At 47.3% G+C, this 16,590-nt stretch overlaps 1 protein-coding gene across 1 annotated transcript in view; it reads left to right on the top strand.

The window, feature by feature from the left end:
- The window catches only part of DNAH9 (dynein axonemal heavy chain 9), a 194,174-nt gene that overhangs the window by 15,036 nt on the left and 162,548 nt on the right, over window positions 1-16,590 (top strand). Inside the window, exons 10-19 of the mRNA XM_032199711.1 lie at window positions 1,305-1,373; window positions 2,614-2,740; window positions 5,209-5,464; window positions 6,511-6,752; window positions 8,449-8,584; window positions 9,847-10,043; window positions 10,125-10,549; window positions 12,569-12,791; window positions 14,190-14,356; window positions 14,704-15,574. Coding sequence (XP_032055602.1) covers window positions 1,305-1,373; window positions 2,614-2,740; window positions 5,209-5,464; window positions 6,511-6,752; window positions 8,449-8,584; window positions 9,847-10,043; window positions 10,125-10,549; window positions 12,569-12,791; window positions 14,190-14,356; window positions 14,704-15,574 — 2,713 coding nt within the window. The remainder of the gene's footprint in view (window positions 1-1,304; window positions 1,374-2,613; window positions 2,741-5,208; window positions 5,465-6,510; window positions 6,753-8,448; window positions 8,585-9,846; window positions 10,044-10,124; window positions 10,550-12,568; window positions 12,792-14,189; window positions 14,357-14,703; window positions 15,575-16,590) is intronic.

A 16,590-nucleotide genomic window follows, 5' to 3' on the forward strand; every position in this document is an offset into this window, starting at 1 on the left:
GACCCCACACTTGCATCTGCCAGCTACCACACCTGATGACACCACCTGTAGATTTAAACATTGATGAGACAGCATATAAAAGTGCCATAAGCAAAACAGTGTCGGACATAGGAAAACTGAAGACACCCCAGGGACTGAACCTTGTGGCTCACAGCAATAGCTTTGCTTGTGCTAGAGGTGATTCTGAGTAAATGGATCCACTTTTTTTTTTTTTTAATGTGCTTGACCCAAATAAGCCATGTCCATTAATGTCCAATATTTGCAGCCTTCTCTCACTGTGTGCTGCCATTATGTAAGTGTCTTTAACTGCACTGTTATTCTGCAATAATACAGACATCAATGCAATGAGATAGGTCCTTGGACCATCCTCAGCACAGAGCCCAGGTTATCATATCCTGTTTGAATCTGAATAGCAAATTTCGCAAACCACGAAGAAGGACCCAGACCTGCATTTTTCATTAATTTTCTTCCCTCTGTTTAGAGCAGTTAATAACATGCGTGCAGCAGGAGTGACATGATTCTGTTTCCTGCAATACAACTTGGAGAAGGATTCAAACAGAAGAAAGATATTTTTGCTGGGGCTTGATCACTGCTTGTCCAGTGGTGACCTCTTGAGCTCTTCCTGTGCTTTCAGCTGAACTTGCAGTAGACAGAAAGTGTCCTTTGAGCTCACTGGGAGTTTGCTAGGTTTTAAGCTGATTTAGTTTTTGTCAAAATATTCTCCAAAATCAGCAACTATTTTCAGGAATGTTGGAAATTGTGGGTGAACCTGTAGAAAAATTCTTAAAATAATTACTTTGACTGGTTGCCTCCCTCGGTTTGGAGGCATCTGTACAGCCTAGGTAGTGTGGCTAGTGTCCTGACTCCTACGCTGTGGGATGTCTCTGCTCTTCCTCGCTCCTGTGGTTTATGGGACACAAATCTTTAAACTCAAAAAGTGCTGTTTGATAAACAGGGGTTGCCATACTCTGTGTAAGCCCAGTATGTGAAGCTGGGAGCATTGGATATGTTCAAGAGGCCATTGTTCCTCCAGTAGTATTGATCTCTTCTTCCTCCCTGTATGTGGTTCCTATTTTGCAGATTGCCATACAAACACACAAGAGAGGCTGCCCAAGCCCCAGTGCACTCTTTGTGCAGCAAATTGATTTTTGGTGATATGATGGGGTGAAATGCAATGTCCCCAGTCTGCCCTACAAATTGAAGGGTGATCTCGGGGAGGGGGTGGATACAGACTGCAGTCTTACAGAGCTAAACACACGTTTCCATGGGCAAAGTAACGCTGAGCTTTTTTGTTGTGCTACCAGCTGCCTGGACTCTGCTGAAGGAAGAAGGGTGATAGAAAAGTATGAAGAAATACTCCAGCTGCTTGACAGGTAAGGGGTGGTGCAGGGCAGGCTGTAGCTGTATGAAACAATGTTCTCTAACCCACCTCCCAGCATGTTTGCAAGCCCAAGGCCTGGGATGTCCCTTTCTAAGTCAGAAGAGGTCTTCTGATGAGAGAGGAGGAGGAATCTTTTTGCTATATGCCACAGTCTTTCTGTGATGTCTTGCAACGTAAAACTTTATTGGAAAGAATGGGTTCCGTGCAGCCTAGCATTGGTCCAAGATTCTGCTGGGTGTAGAAGCTGCTGTGGTAGAAAACTGCAGTTCACTGGAAGTCTGAGCTGCTTGTGCCCATTCCCAGCATGTATCCACACTGGCTGTAATACGTATTTTCCACAACTCTAAGTAGATTTATTGTCCCTCACTTAGTGACTTTAATTTTGACATTAAATCTGGACTGATCACTTTGAGCTTTCCCTTGGGATGAGACCACCTCCCCAGTGAGGACACATCTCTGCAGGGCCTGCTGTCTGTCAGCAGTGAAGAGAGCTGAGACACCTGACCCCTGGGGAACACCAGGCAGGTGGAAGCAGCTCTGTTCCTAATGATCAAAATAAGGAAAAAAAAAAAAAAAAAAAGCTGGGGGGAAGGAAAAAAAAAAAAGCTGATAGTTGTGGTGCAGCCTTTCAGAAGGGGAGATCCTGGGTGACTTCACCAGAGGTGCTTTCTGGGTGACATTTCCCAGAGCACTCAGGTGACAACGTGATTCAGAAGGGACTTTGTTGTTTGGGTGGTTGGTACTGTACAAGTCATGCAAGGAAGCAGGACCTAGTTTCAGTCCCCAGAAGTGTCACTGATTTCAAAAAGTGCTGCATTTCCATGAGGCTGATGGTCTCCTTCTCTAAGAGAAATGAGATCAACTGCATCCACCCCCCAGGATTTGTATGGTTTGAGGCACCTGTCCTGCATAGACACTTGGGAAATGCCCAGTAGTTGTTTATCTGTTAGGTTAAAATATCTAACTTCAGGCCAAATGAGCAAGTATATCTCCCAATCTGTTAAAAGTGGTACTTAGGTGTTTATCCTCCTGACTTGACTCTGTCACTGGTTTGGGGTATTTGTCTTTGGAATCAAGTTAATTGTGGGAATGGTGTGGATGAGTTTTTCCATCCTGCATGTTCTTCAGCCCTCAGAAATGGACTTTCATTTAATTATACACACATCCTGTGGGCTCAGTAGCTATATGGTGGATTTTTTATTTTTATTTTTTTTACTTTTTTTCCCCTACAGGTATCAGGAAAAGCAGTATGTAGACTGGTCCCAGACGGTCTCTGAAAAATCACAGTACAACCTCGCTCAACCACTCATCCGACGAGATCCAGAAACCAAACTGATCGCAGTCAATTTTGATCCCCAGGTAAAAACTGCTGCCAGCTACCATTCCTGCCTGTCTGTGGGCATGTCTTCCTGCTGTGCAGTTTTTTTCTCAGTGTACCCCGTCATGTAAGTGAGATCTGGTGGGATTGGCATCAGATCTGTTCTGCTGACATTTGTGGAGTCTCTTCTATGATAAGTAACATGATTTTACCATCCTCTTTGTGGGCTCTATCTCCTGATAAATTATCAGGATTAAGATATAAACAGGGCAAATTCTAGTGACAACCAGTCACAGAAAGTCCCAGAGTACCCAATGTTTAACTGGTGTTGGTATCTTCAGATGAGACTTGCTACTGGTTTGGAGACTGTTGGAGCATCATCTACAGAGGAGGGTTCATGTTATGTGTATGTGAACTCTGGGTTTCCTGGACAGGTATAAAATACCCCATGAAGGATTTATTTTGTTACTGCAGTATTGTGCCTGTTGGTTTTCCTTTATTGCAGTGCATGAGGCTTAGAATAGATTTAAGATCTTTTCTCTGTCCCCTAGGGTTTCTCAAAACCCTGTCTTGAGCTCAGGTAGGATGGACCTTTTCCAGGGCAGATACCAGTATTGGACTAAGAGCCTCTGGGGCCTGGTGGGAGCCAGGATCTGTGAAATGTAAAAATGCCATTTAATGGGGAGAGGTGGAATCTTAGGGACTAGGGACATGTTGGCATCAAAAACTTCTGTTTCCTGGGGTATGCTGCAGTTAAAATGTTTAGGTTTTACAGCTCATTCAAGCTTTGCCCTTAGCCAAAGGATTTGTCTTTTTCCTTGGAAGCTCCATGCTAAGGTGGGAGCCAAATGGCCTCAGGGGATATTTTCCAACCTGGTGAGAGGATTTGGAGCCTGTGATGTGCTGAGTATGCCTGCTCTCAGCCCTTGTGGCAGTCTTTGAGTGTTTCTGCACTGCTCTTCTCATCTTTTCACACTGAGAACTGTCCAGTGCCCCAGATGTCTGTTTAGCTGCCCCTTCATCCCCTTCAGAATAGATGTGAGCACCTCATTTTGCCTAGAAGAATGTATTTTCCACCCCTTCAGTGTGGAAGAGTCTTCCAGAACTTGCCTTCAACGGAGGAAGGAGAGTGAGGAGAAGACAACTCCAGCCCCATGGTGGGGAAGTCCCAGACCTTCCAGTACAAAGAAGAACGGAGGAGAACTTGGCTGCATCTCTCTTGCCATCTTGTTCCCTCAGCCCCCTGTGTTTCCCTTTCCTCCCGCTCCATTCTCATTCAGCCCCCTTTCCAGAGTGCCCTCTGCACCCTTCTTCATCCCTGCTTTCCTTCTTCTCATTGCATCTGTTGTTACTTTGGTACTGAAGATGCTCTAAGTGTATTATGAATTCACTTCCCAGGAAGTGTGCTGTCCATGTGTCTTGGCCAGTTCTGTTGGGTGTCACATTTTGACTAATGTAAGATGGTGCTGGGGAGATTTCAGGAACCCCTTCCTGCCCCTGGGGTCACCCAGGGCAGTGACTCCTGGCTGTTCAGTCCATGGATTTATGGCTTCACCTTCTTCTGTTTATATCTGCAGCTTCCCAGTTTTCCTGTCTGAAATTAGGGCAGGGAATTGGGACTAAAGGGCACTACTAGAATGGGATCAGAGGGTGATTTCTTTCCCATGCCTTCAAAGGAAGGGATGACACAATCTGCCAACCTAACAAGAGAGTGATTTTTAGAGAGCTGCCCCCCAAGCTCAGCCACAGTCAGGAGTGGTCCTCACCCTGGATGCTGCCTGTACAACATGCCAAATTTTTGTCGCCCTCTCAACATGTGCAGTTCCAGGAGCACTTTACCAATAAACTGAATGAAGATTTTTAGTCTTAAAAGTGATATATCATGCTGGAAGATCTCACTGTTCTTTTTGTTGCAAGAATACATTTATACTGGGTTTATAATTTAATAAACCCTCTTAGTGTAGCCCATCACTATTCAAACATGCAGTGGCACTGAGTGCTTTTGGTTGGGCTAGGAGAGGTCAGCAGCAGAAGGCTTTGCTGGAAGGTGGACACACTGAAACAGGAGTCGCTGGGTTTGGGCCATGGTATTTGTTTATATTTTAAAGCCAGTCAGTCCCAGCAAAAAAAACAGAACCAGAGTCTGGTCCATCTTATCTTTTTCTAAGATAACTGTTTGCTAAGCTCTGCTCACAGACAAAATATCCCTGAAAGACTATTGATGAGCATGGCTGAGAGATTCAGAGTTCATCATGGCTTTTAGAGGCTGCATGGCTTTGCTTGCCTGGTTGTTAGCAAAGCTGTCTGTCTTTGGCAGGAAAGAAAATCAGAGGCAGAGATCAAAGGAAGACAAACAGTACAGATTATGAGGTGTCTGGGTGCTTTTCAGAGCATGCAGATTTGTGAACAAAACAATAGAAAAATCCTAAAACATTCAGAAATGATTGAAGAGCGTCTGCCAGTTAAATGGGGAGGATTGTCTTGTGTTCAGCTCTGTCTTGTTTTCCAGCTGTTTTCAGTGCTGAGGGAGGTGAGCTACCTGTCCGGCAGCCAGATGGGAGACATCCCACCAACAGCTGCAGCAATCTATTCCTCCAAGGAATTGTACCGACAGATGGTGGCCAACTTGGAGCTGATGGCGAACAGATACAACAAGATCCTGAAGACAGTCCTGGAGGTTGAGTACCCTTTAATACAGGGGGAGCTGCAGGATATTGACCTGAGGCTGAAAGAGGCAGAGGAAACACTGAACTGGAAGATGGAGGGTGAGCTCGCTGTGTGTTAGGGAACATGAGTACCCTTGGGTCTCATCACATTCTTCCATGCGCCCAACATCTGTCACCTGGTTCCCAGCTGCAGTTCCCAGCATGGCAGCAGAACCAGTGCTGGGGAGATGAAGGGCAGCGCCCTGCTTACCTGCTGTTTTTCTGTCGCCTTGCTCTGCTGGGGTTGTGGGTGGGATTCTACTCCCTTCAGGTTCAGTCTAGAGAGGACCAAATTTGGGTTTGTAAGAGCTTGCAAGGCTGAGATTGAAACCTCTGCTTCCTGTTTGTGCTGGCCACCCTGTGCCAGCCCAGGCAGCCCTTGTGTGGCTGCATGCCTGTGTACCCAAGGTGCTGCTTTCTCCCAGTCGTGCAGGGAGTGGAACCAATGGTCCAGCCATTTGGCACTGGGGTTGGCTTGTCCCAGTAAGGGGCAGGGCCACCTAGATAACTTTTCCTGAAGGCTGAAATACTGCAGCTGCAGGTCCATGCAGCTGCATGACTATGGCATGATTTAACCAGTGTTCTTGCTTGATCAGTTTTAACTGCAAAGCAGAACAGAGGAAGACAATTTGTTTCCTTTTGGTGAAAGCAAACTGCTCACTGGTGGAATATATATTTCTGTCATCAGGCTTGTGGTATGAACAAGTGTCTTCCCTTGGGAACATGCAAAGCAGAAGACCTTATGCTGAAGAATCTTAACCAGGGAGCTCTATTGCACAACACAGATAGAGGGATTTTCCTACCCTAAGTTCTCTGCATCTAAACGCAACCCTCACTGGTGCCTGGGACCGTGCTGTGGGTGCAAGGTCCCTACTCTAGTGATGGTGACAGGATTGCACAGCCTGGTGACTGTGCTGTGGCTTATTGAGGTAGGACAGAGCTGGCAGCAGCCTGGAGCAGGGAGTTGCTCTGTCAGTTGTGATGGTAAGTCCTGCATTAATGATGGGTAAGAAATACACGAGACCATAGGCCAAAAAGTCTAATGGTGTGTGAAAAGCTGTACCAGCAGCTCTGAAAATGCACTCAGTCATTTCATTTCTGGCCAGGTGTGTGGGATCACATCTATGTGGTGATGGATGCTATCCATGACCTTGAGCGGAGGACACAGAAAGCCAAAAACAATGTTGAGGAAATCCAGACCATCGTGCGATCATGGGGGTCACCCATATTTGAGAGGAAAGATGGTAAAAAGGAGTCACTGCTGAACCTGGATGACTGTAAGGATCGTCTGGAAAAGCGCTACGGCCTGGTCCGAGAGTCAGGGCTAAGGATTCATTCACTGCTGAAGGTGAGGGGTGGGTGTGATCCCCAGGGGTTTGTTGTCTCATTACAGTCTCTGTGTCTCTCTCTGCTCTGTTGAAATTGTCCAGACCTATTTCAACTTAAAATTAACTCTCAACTCCTTTGCAAGATTTAGCCGGTGTTAATTAACAACAGTATTGATGAGTGAGCTGGTGTGACTGGATGGTGTGGTAGTGCTGACTGGGCACTGCTGGAGACCCAGTTCAGGGCAGGAACAATAGCAGCTGCAGCCCAGTGAACAAGCCCTAGCTCTCGTGGAGCCGCTAGAGGGGAGTCACGCATCAGGCTTTGGGATCCCAGTCAGAGGACAAATCTCCCTCCAAAATATATACCTGAAAATACAAAGGCAGCTGGCTGCAGCTGACCTTTCAGTTTCAGAATTGTTTTCCCACTGAGGGAGCAGGAGGTTATGCTGACAATCCAGGGAAAAGCTAAGTGACGGGAGAAAAGCTGCTACCCAAAATCGTGTGGTTTTCCAGCGACACTGCCATTGCTGAGTCTTCTTTGGAGTGCAGGAGAAACCCCAAAGCTCTGCTTCTCACCTGCCTGGTGTGATGTGCTTTGCAAGTTGGGCACAGCACTTTGGCTGAGAGGCCCTCTCCTGAGGGTCATCATCTGGCCTTGGACTCTGGAGAGAGCTGGCTGACCCTCCCTGGGACACCAAGCCCTTGCTGCTCACTGTGCCTTGCTGTCTGCAGTCAGTCCTGGGCCTCTCACGCCCTTATCTTTGCAGTCAGCTGGGGCAAGGATTTTGTTCTGCTGCCACTCCTGTAACAGGCTCAGACCCCTCCACCTACCACCCATAAGATGAGGACACCTCCTTTGGGGGGGGACAAGGAGAGCATGGGCTTGTGGTGATGGCAGGAGGGCAGGCGTCACTCACATGGTGGCACCGCCAGAACTGTTTGCAGGGGCAGGAGAAGCAACAGTGAGGATATGGCAGGGCAGGGGACCTGATCACAGCAGAACCTGGGAGGCTGCTGAGATGGGTAAGGAAGTGGGTACACAGCCTGGCCCCGTGGGGATGTAAGGAGGAAACCCTGGGGGGATGGGTCTCTGCTGTGACCCAGAAAACCCTGAGTTTCCTGGCTCAACTGGATGAAGGGAGCACAGTGGGCTGAGGAGGGAGGTTGTTGGCAAACCCTTTGTCTTCTGCTCCCAACCTTTCCCTGTTTTTGAGGTTTTTAAAGAAACCCTTTCTTGAACTTAAAAGCTCTGTGGTCTTCTCAAGATGGCTGTTTGTAGGGCAGAGGTGTAAACAGTCTGCCGTGAAGGCCTGGTCCACTCAAGGTAACAAAGAGATGCCCAGAGCTGGATTTTCACGCACTGAAATGAGCCTGTTAGACCCTTGAGCACTCTCTGCCTCAGGTGTGCAAAGCAGCCTTGACCTCTGGGACTTCAAAGGAGGAGGAAAATATGTTGCAGAGCTGCTAAGTCTCTTCTGCACTGAGTTTGTTTTTACCTTCAGTTATTTAATTTGTTTCAGGTTACAAAGCAGTCTGTGGCAGAAGTAAGTAGTCATCTGTCTAGTCAGATGTTAGTAGTAACATCTGTCTGGTTTCCAGTCCGTCCATGAGGCCAGTATCCACATGCTTACTGGCACTTGTCCACAGCTGTGAGCAGCTCTCTTGTAGGACAGACTCAGCCCTTCTGTGTTTGAAGGTGTCTTCGTCTTCTTCCAGGAAAATCAGAGCCTCTTAACTGCAGACCCAGCATCTGATGTCTGGAAGGCCTATGTGGATTATGTGGATGAGATAGTCCTGGACGGATTCTTTACTGCCATTGAATGCTCACTGAAGTATCTCCTGGAAAATACAGGTAACTGATGGTCCCTCTCCTCTGGTCATGGTGCTGTGGTCTTGCCTAAGGGAGGTTTCTTGCTTTTCTTTGCAATGGGAGCAATGCAGTTTGTGGCTGGGGTCAGTGGGTTGTGCTGGAGGGGAAGGGAAGCGATGGCTTTTCTGTCTGTCTCTGTTGGGATTGCAGCATTTTGAATCCTTTGTGCACAGCAGAGGTGGGTTGCACTGAATGGAGCTGGAGGAAGAAGCATTGCAGAAGTCAGGTCTCTATTACTTGTTTCTATTCTGCACTCTCCCTTGTGTCTAGGAGTTGCTCTTTTCTTCCTGAGTTTTTACTGTGCCTCTTGTACTGTCAATAGCAAGCACTGGGGCAGCCTCCAGACAGGGTGGGTCTCCTGGTCACAGGGGGGAGGGATGGAGAGGACAATGCACCATTTGCAGGGATTGGACAGACAAAATCGAGGATTCATCCCAAGTCTGTACTACCAGCTTGGACATCACCCATCTCCTGCCTTCCTATGCACAAGGCATCAGGGTTTTACCATCTTCCACTTGTGGACAGTCTTATGAGCTGGTTCTGCTAATGAAAGGCATGGAAGAAAAACTCAGTCTTCCAGCATCAGTCCAGTGAAGAGAAGAGGTGGGTTCAGGAGTCAGCTGTATCAGATCTCCTGCCTAAGGCCACTGTGGAGGTATGCTAACTCTGCTGTGATCAGCTTGTGTTTGGCTAAATCACATCCCAGAAATGCTTCCCTCTTGGATGTGAAGACACACTGAGTTGGAGAATTGAATCAAGTTCGTCACCAACATGCACATAATTTCACATTTGAATTTGGCTTCAGTTTCCTGTTACTGTGGGTTTTTTTCATGCCTTTTTCCAATAAACTAAAGTGCCTCTTGGGTTTCTGATGTTTTTCTCCTTTGCAAGTACTTATGCACTGTAATTGTTCAGCTCTCAAACTCCCTTTTGATTAGCTGAAGAGCCTGGTCTCTTTAAGGCTTCACTCCAAAACATTTTTTCCAGTTCATAAATCATTTTTGTCTAATCTGTTCTCCAGTCTGATCTCCTGTAGGTACTAGAACATCAGCTAGTTTGCCAGCATCTCCTCTGGGCTGTTTGCAGGCATAATGTCACAGGACCCAGTGAGCAGGTGTCTACAATCACATCTGCCTGTGTGCTGATGGAGCACACTGTGTGCTTTGTGGTGGATGTTAGTGGTGGCCCAAGATCATTTTTGTCTGCTTGTAAAAGATGCTGATGTCTCTGGTCTTCCTTACCAGATCCCAAGGCAGGACTTGCTCCTGTGTTTGAGGTGCAGCTGGATTTAGTGATCCCAGATGTGATTTTTCGTCCCTCCCTGGACCCTGGCACAAATGATGGCTTCTATGACATGGTGGAAGGTCTTCTCAATGACATCTACCGGATCTCATCGCTGGTGCCCAGGCTGGCCAAGCACAGTGGCTTCCCCCACTACCAGGTCTGGTGGCTGTGGAGCTCCCTTGTGCCTTGTGACAGCACGGAGGCACTGCTGTCACTGAGCTCTCCTCTTCTCTCCTAGGCTGACATGGAGGACATGGCTGATCTGGCTGACATGCGCCATGACCTGATGGGACGCGTGCAAGCTGTGATGGCAGCCTGCTGCGATTACCGTAATGCCTTTGACCACTACTCTTACCTCTACAGTGATGACAGAAAGGAGTTCTTCCGCCAGTTCCTTCTCTACGGACACATCCTCACTGCTGTAGAAATTGAGGCTCATGCAGAGGATGGGGTCCCTGAGACACCTCCCACGCTTCAGCAATTCAAAGAGCAGATTGACTCCTATGAGAAGATTTACGAAGAGGTGAATCACATTGAGCCCATCAGCATCTTCCAGAGCTGGTTAAAAGTCGATGCTCGACCTATCAAGGCATCCTTGCTGAATGTAATAAAAAGGTGGAGTTTGGTATTCAAGCAGCATCTAATTGACCATGTCACACACAGGTAAAAGCCGTTCCTGCCTCCCCTCCCCAGGACCTGCGCTGATTGAACCGGGTGTCTCTTGTCTTGACCGGGCTTTATCATTTCACGCTGATAACAAATACAGGAGCAAGGGTAGGGGGCCCATACTGTATACAAAATTCATCACATCCCCTGCATCTTCTGTCCCCTGGTCTCTGCTGGGTACTGAGTGGGTAAAAGTGAAAGAGTTATGTGGACTTGGTACCATTAACATCCCACAGGCAGACTCTCCTGGGACGTACTGTGTGGTTTTAGGTAGTATGTCTGTTTATCCATTTCTCTTGATCCAGCCTATCTAATCTAGTAGTCATGGGGAGATAGTTTGAAAGTCACAAAAAAGGGGGAGCTTTGGAAGCAAGATTGAAAGTAATGGTTTCCTTGGTCTGAATAGCTGCTCTGTTACATCTTTGTGCCAGATGATGCATCAGGTGATATATTTGAGTAGCTGCAACTGAAGGATACCATAGGTCTTGGATTACTTACAAAGAATTATTTACCGACATGTGTAGTAGTAAAGATTGTTGCATTTGGTGGATGGTATGACCTCTTCTGTTGTGGTGGTTTCATCCTGAAGGATAGCTAAACACCACTCTCTCCCTCCTCAAAGGAAGAGGGAGATAAAAATACAATGGAAAAGGGCTCAGGGATTGAAATAAGAACAGGGAGTTTGCTCACCAATTACCATTATGGGCAAAACAGACTCAACATAGGCAGATTAATAAAATTTATTATCTAATTACTAACAAGCTAGAGTAGTGTGAAACTACAAGCAAACTACAAACACCTTCCCCCCATCCACGCTCTTCTACATACTCTTCCTGGGCAGTGCAGATGAACGGGGAATTGGGGCTGCAGTCAGTCCATGACATTTTGTCTGTGCTGCTGCTTCATCCTCTCTCTGCCCCTGCTCCACGCGGGGTCCCTCCCACAGGATGCCGTCCTTCCCGAACTGAGCCTGTGGGAGCTGCCCACAGGCAGCAGCACTTCAAGAACTGCTCCCACATGGCTCTGTACCATGGGGTCCATCCCCCAGGAGCAAACTGCTCCAGTATGGGTCCCCCACGGGTGGGTGGCAGCTCCCGCCAGACCCCCTGCTCCTGCGTGGGTTCCTCTCCATGGCTGCAGCTCCAGCCTGGGGCCTACTCCTGTGGGGGCTCTCCATGGGCCGCAGCCTCCTCCAGGCCACATCCACCTGCTCCACCAGGGGCTCTTCTACCCACGGGGGGGCTGCAGCGTGGAGATCTGCTCCATGTGGGACCCATGGGCTGCAGGGGGACAGCCTGCTCCACCAGGGGCCTCTCCACAGGCCGAGGGGGAACTGCTGCTGCGTGTCTGGAGCGTCTCCTGCATTCCTGCTGCACTGACCTTGTGGGCTGCAAGGCTTGTTCTCACATTGCTGACTCCTCACTCTCCCAGCTGCTGTTGTGCAGCAGTTGTTTTTTTTCCCCTTTCTTCAGTCTGCACTCCCAGAAGCCCAACCAACGTCGCTCATGGCTCAGCTCTTACCAGTGGCAGGTCCCTTTGGAGCCGGCTGGAGCTGGCTCTAATCTGACGTGGGGCAGCTGCTGGGCTCTGCTGACAGAGGCCCCCCCCTGCAGTCTCCCTGCTATATAACTCTTGCCATGTAATCCCAGTACAAATGTTCTTTTCAGGACCACGATTCCGAAAGGTAATTTCTATGCAAAGAGCATTTATGTAACTTTAAAAATAAGCAATTAGGGGTTCTTGCTAAGAATCTTTGACTCAGCAGTTTAGTCTTTATTAGGTGAAGAATGTAAGGATACATATTCACCCAGCAACATCCACAGAATTTAAGCAGGCACTTAAAATGTTTAGAGAACAGAAGAGTGGCTGTGCTAGGAAAGACCAACGATCCAGGAGCCCATCATGTCTCTGCTGACTATGCCCATTAGTGGATGAAATTAATAACTGGGTGTAACTGGTGTGGAAGCTTTCCCGAACTCCCCTTCATTGTGTGTTTTCCTGCTTTGTATTACATAGCTTGAATAACCTTGAAGAGTTCATAAAAATTGCCGATAAAGGGTTGAGCAAAAAGGTTGAAAAAGGAGATTATGATGGCTTGGTGGAGATTATGGGTCATCTCATGGCTGTTAAAGAAAGGCACAGTGTCACTGATGCCATGTTTGAACCCCTGAAGCAAACCATCGAACTGCTGAAGACTTATGAGCAACAGCTGCCAGAGGAAGTCTATAAGCAATTAGAGGTGGGTAAAAACTTGTGGTGGACACGCAAATTTGCCAAGGAGCAGATGTCAAAGACCTTGTGAGTCTGAGGAATATTGCAGGAATATTTAAGACCCCATTCCCAGTCATTAGAGGGCCTCAGTGGATAGTGTTTTGCTGTTGTGGGATGTGCCTTAATAGCTCTACATTTTGGAGTTATATTGAGATTTTCTTTTAAAGCAGAGATTAAGCCTTTTGTTATGTATGAAAAACATAGAATTGCCTGCTCCAACTCCCAGCGATTACTTTTGAAAAAATTAATGCATTTTCAAATACATCTGTTAATTAGGTTGAATTATAATTATTTTTAAATAAGCCAATTCTTGGCAACTGTGGAGATGGGGAGGATAATGTTGGCAGAGGAGTTGTGTTCTCAGAGGACTTAAGTCTTCCACTGGATCTGCAGCACCAAATCTTCTTGACTCAGAGGACATAACCAGGAACAGGTTCTGGAAGTATTTTGACACATTTCCAGATCTGGCTCTGATGAATTAGTTTTCTTTTGGGAATTCCTTTTGCGTCAGTGAAGAGGACTGTGAGATGGGGGATGAGTGCTGGGAAACACTCAAGACAATGTTATAGTACAGAAGTGCACAGGTACATGCTGATAGATACCCTGTAGTCACTGAGTGCTGTGCGCAGAGGGGTCTGGGCAGGATCCAAGAATGAAAGCAGGGCCTTTATGGGAGATGTTGCTGCCTTGTGCACCTGTGCAGCAAAGGCTCCTGTTCTCTGCTGCAGGCTTGGATGGCAGCTGGGGGGTTTAGCAATTCCCTGGTTTTCTGCTTTTCCCTCCAGATGCAGGTAATAAAAAAATAATTTTATTTTTTTTCTGTCAAGTGCCAGCAACATGTAGCTGAGTGCCTGATTTGCTTCCATATGTGGTGGGACAAACAAAGGGAGGTTCTTCTCAGTACTGCTCCCTCCGTGGCTAGGGACACAGATGAGCTGGAGCTGGTAGTCTGGATGAGAAGGACAAGGAAGCAGCTAGCCATGTGTGCCCTGCCTTGTTCATGTGGCTCACCCATAGTGGTTTCTGCTGAGGCTTGAATGCAAAGTGCCAGAAGAAGACCCCTTTGGAGGGACTAGCCACTCCATGGCTATCTCTGCTGCCTCAGAGCTGCTTCCAGGTTATTTTACTTCTTTCCATAGTGTTGGTGGGTCTCTGTTAGTCTTCTCATCTGTGATCCAGAACTAAAAGAAACCCAAAGTCTTTGCTGTTGGCTGCAGACCCAGGAAAGAAACCAGTCCTATTTAGTACTGGTTTTATACACACAAGTTGGAGGGATTTGCCCCAGAGTTCTGCTTCTTAAACAGATCAGATATGTCTTCTATCAGGTTTCGAATACATCCTACCAGCATTTAAATTTTGCTTGCAGGAGCTGCCAGAAAAATGGAACAATATAAAGAAGCTGGCAATAGCTGTGAAGCAGCATGTGGCTCCTTTGCAGGCAAACGAAATGACAGTTCTGCGCAAGAGCTGTGCAGTGTTTGATGTTGAGCAGCACAGATTCAGAGAGCGATTTCGGAAAGAAGCACCATTCAGGTACAGGCAAATTCTAACACCACAGAAGCCCCAAGGAAAAAAGCTTGATGGGTCATCTGTGAGTGTCCTGAGGACACGTGTTGTAGCCTTTGCATACATTTCCTAGCTTCTCACAGTGTTGTATCTGTTATGCCTGGGGTTTTGTGTTGCTGGGAACACTGTCCAGAGTTAGCAAAAGATTGGATTTAGATGCTGAGTGTGCAATACTGCTTTAAGGTGGCATCAGTACCGGCATGTAGAAGCACCATCAGCATGTGCTACAGATGTTTCATCTCAGCTTTGTCTCTTGGAGGCACCCTTTGTTTAATGTTTTCTTTAGAAGTTGTTACAATAACATTTATTTTTAGGTTTGACACCAAAAAGCCTTATCAACTGCTGGATGCAAAGAACATTGAGATTAAACAAATGGAGTCAGCCATGACCTCGATATATGAATCAGCTGGTCTGTTTGAAGTCATGGTGCCAGATTATAAACAACTGAAGCAGTGCAGAAAGGAGATACATCTTCTCAAAGAGCTCTGGGATGTGATCTCTGTTGTGAATACTAGCCTTGATGACTGGCAGAGCACCAAATGGGTGGATATTAATGTGGAAAACATGGATCTTGAATGCAGAAAGTTTGCAAGAGAGATTCGGAATTTGGATAAGGAAATGAGGGCATGGGATGCTTTCACTGGGCTGGACAGCAGGGTGAAGAACATGCTGATGGCTTTAAAAGCTGTGGCAGAACTTCAAAATCCCGCTATTAGAGAGAGACACTGGGATCAACTGATGCAGGTGACAGGCGTGAAGTTTGTGATGGACTCAGACACCACGCTGGCTGATCTCCTGAAGCTCAACCTGCATAACTTTGAGGATGAGGTTCGTGGAATTGTGGACAAAGCAGTGAGAGAAATGAGTATGGAGAAGGTCCTGAAGGAGCTAAAAATGACATGGAGCACCATGGAGTTTCAGTATGAGCCTCACTCACGGACAAATGTTCCATTGCTGAAGTCAAATGAGGAACTCATTGAAACTTTAGAAGATAACCAGGTGCAGCTGCAGAATTTAATGACATCCAGATATATTGCTTTTTTCTTGGAGGAAGTGTCTGCATGGCAGAGGAAGCTGTCTACTGCGGACTCTGCCATTTCTCTCTGGTTTGAAGTACAGCGTACATGGTGTCACTTGGAGAGCATATTCATAGGCTCAGAAGATATACGGACGCAGCTTCCTGAGGTAAGAAAGCCCAAGTCTCATTTCTTCCCTTTGTAAGGGGTTGAAGGAGATCCTCCACTGCGTGAAATGGGGTTGTCTATAATGCTGCATTCCCCAAAGTGGGACTTTTCTCCTGCCGCCTCCCTGTTTCCAGAGACTCCTGTAGTGCTGCAGGAGTTTCCCTAGTGCTGCCTGGGGATGTTTTCTTATTGCGTGTTGTGCCTAAGCCATATGGAGAAGCTGATTTTCTTCTCTCCACTGCTGTGTAGCAAACACGGAGTTACTTGAGACTGAGTGCAAGGCTGCTGGCTTTGTTCAGTGCTGCAGGCAGGTTCCCTGTTTGCTTGAGGAGAGGGGACTGGGGTAATGATGCAAATGTTGCGAGTCCTCAAAACAGAGCTGAACCAAGCAGCTCTGGCAGCGTCCCCTTCCATGCCTTTAGCGATGGCACAGGGGGCAGCAGCTGTTCTCTCTCCCTCTCCTGCTTCAGCAGCCGGTCATTTCCTTGGAGGTGTCTTTAGGAGTCCATCTTCTAGCCTTATACCAGGTTCCTTTGATTATTGAGAAAATCCTCCAGGCTGTTTTTTGGCCCTGCTGGACCACTTGCATCCATGCTGAGGGATCTGCCTTTGAGTGAGCTGCAGGTTACCATGTTCCCACTGTCTCCATCCGTGTACACTGTCAGGTCTTGGCTGTAGCCCAGAGACTGCAGCCTAAGGCAGGGTGTGCACAGCCCAGTGACACCCTGATAATGGGTCTCCATCCCTTTGCCCTGGTCTGCATGGAATGTCCCTCTCACTGCTTTGGGTGCACTGTGCTTACTGGGTGGTATAGACAGGTCCTAAAAATCAGAGCCATGAAGGCTGTACCATGTGTCAGCAAGCTGTTAATATCCAACAGCTTTCTGATGATATGTATGAAATTGCTTCACGATTTAAATCTGCATCCTACTGGGCAGCTGTCTGCAACTCAATACCCACCTGGCTAGTGGCATGGGTCAGCAGCCTCTTCCCTTCTCTAGAAGAAAGGGTGAAACT

This window comes from Aythya fuligula, chromosome 18, assembly GCF_009819795.1.
Source record: "Aythya fuligula isolate bAytFul2 chromosome 18, bAytFul2.pri, whole genome shotgun sequence".
Classification (NCBI taxonomy): Eukaryota; Metazoa; Chordata; class Aves; order Anseriformes; family Anatidae; genus Aythya; species Aythya fuligula.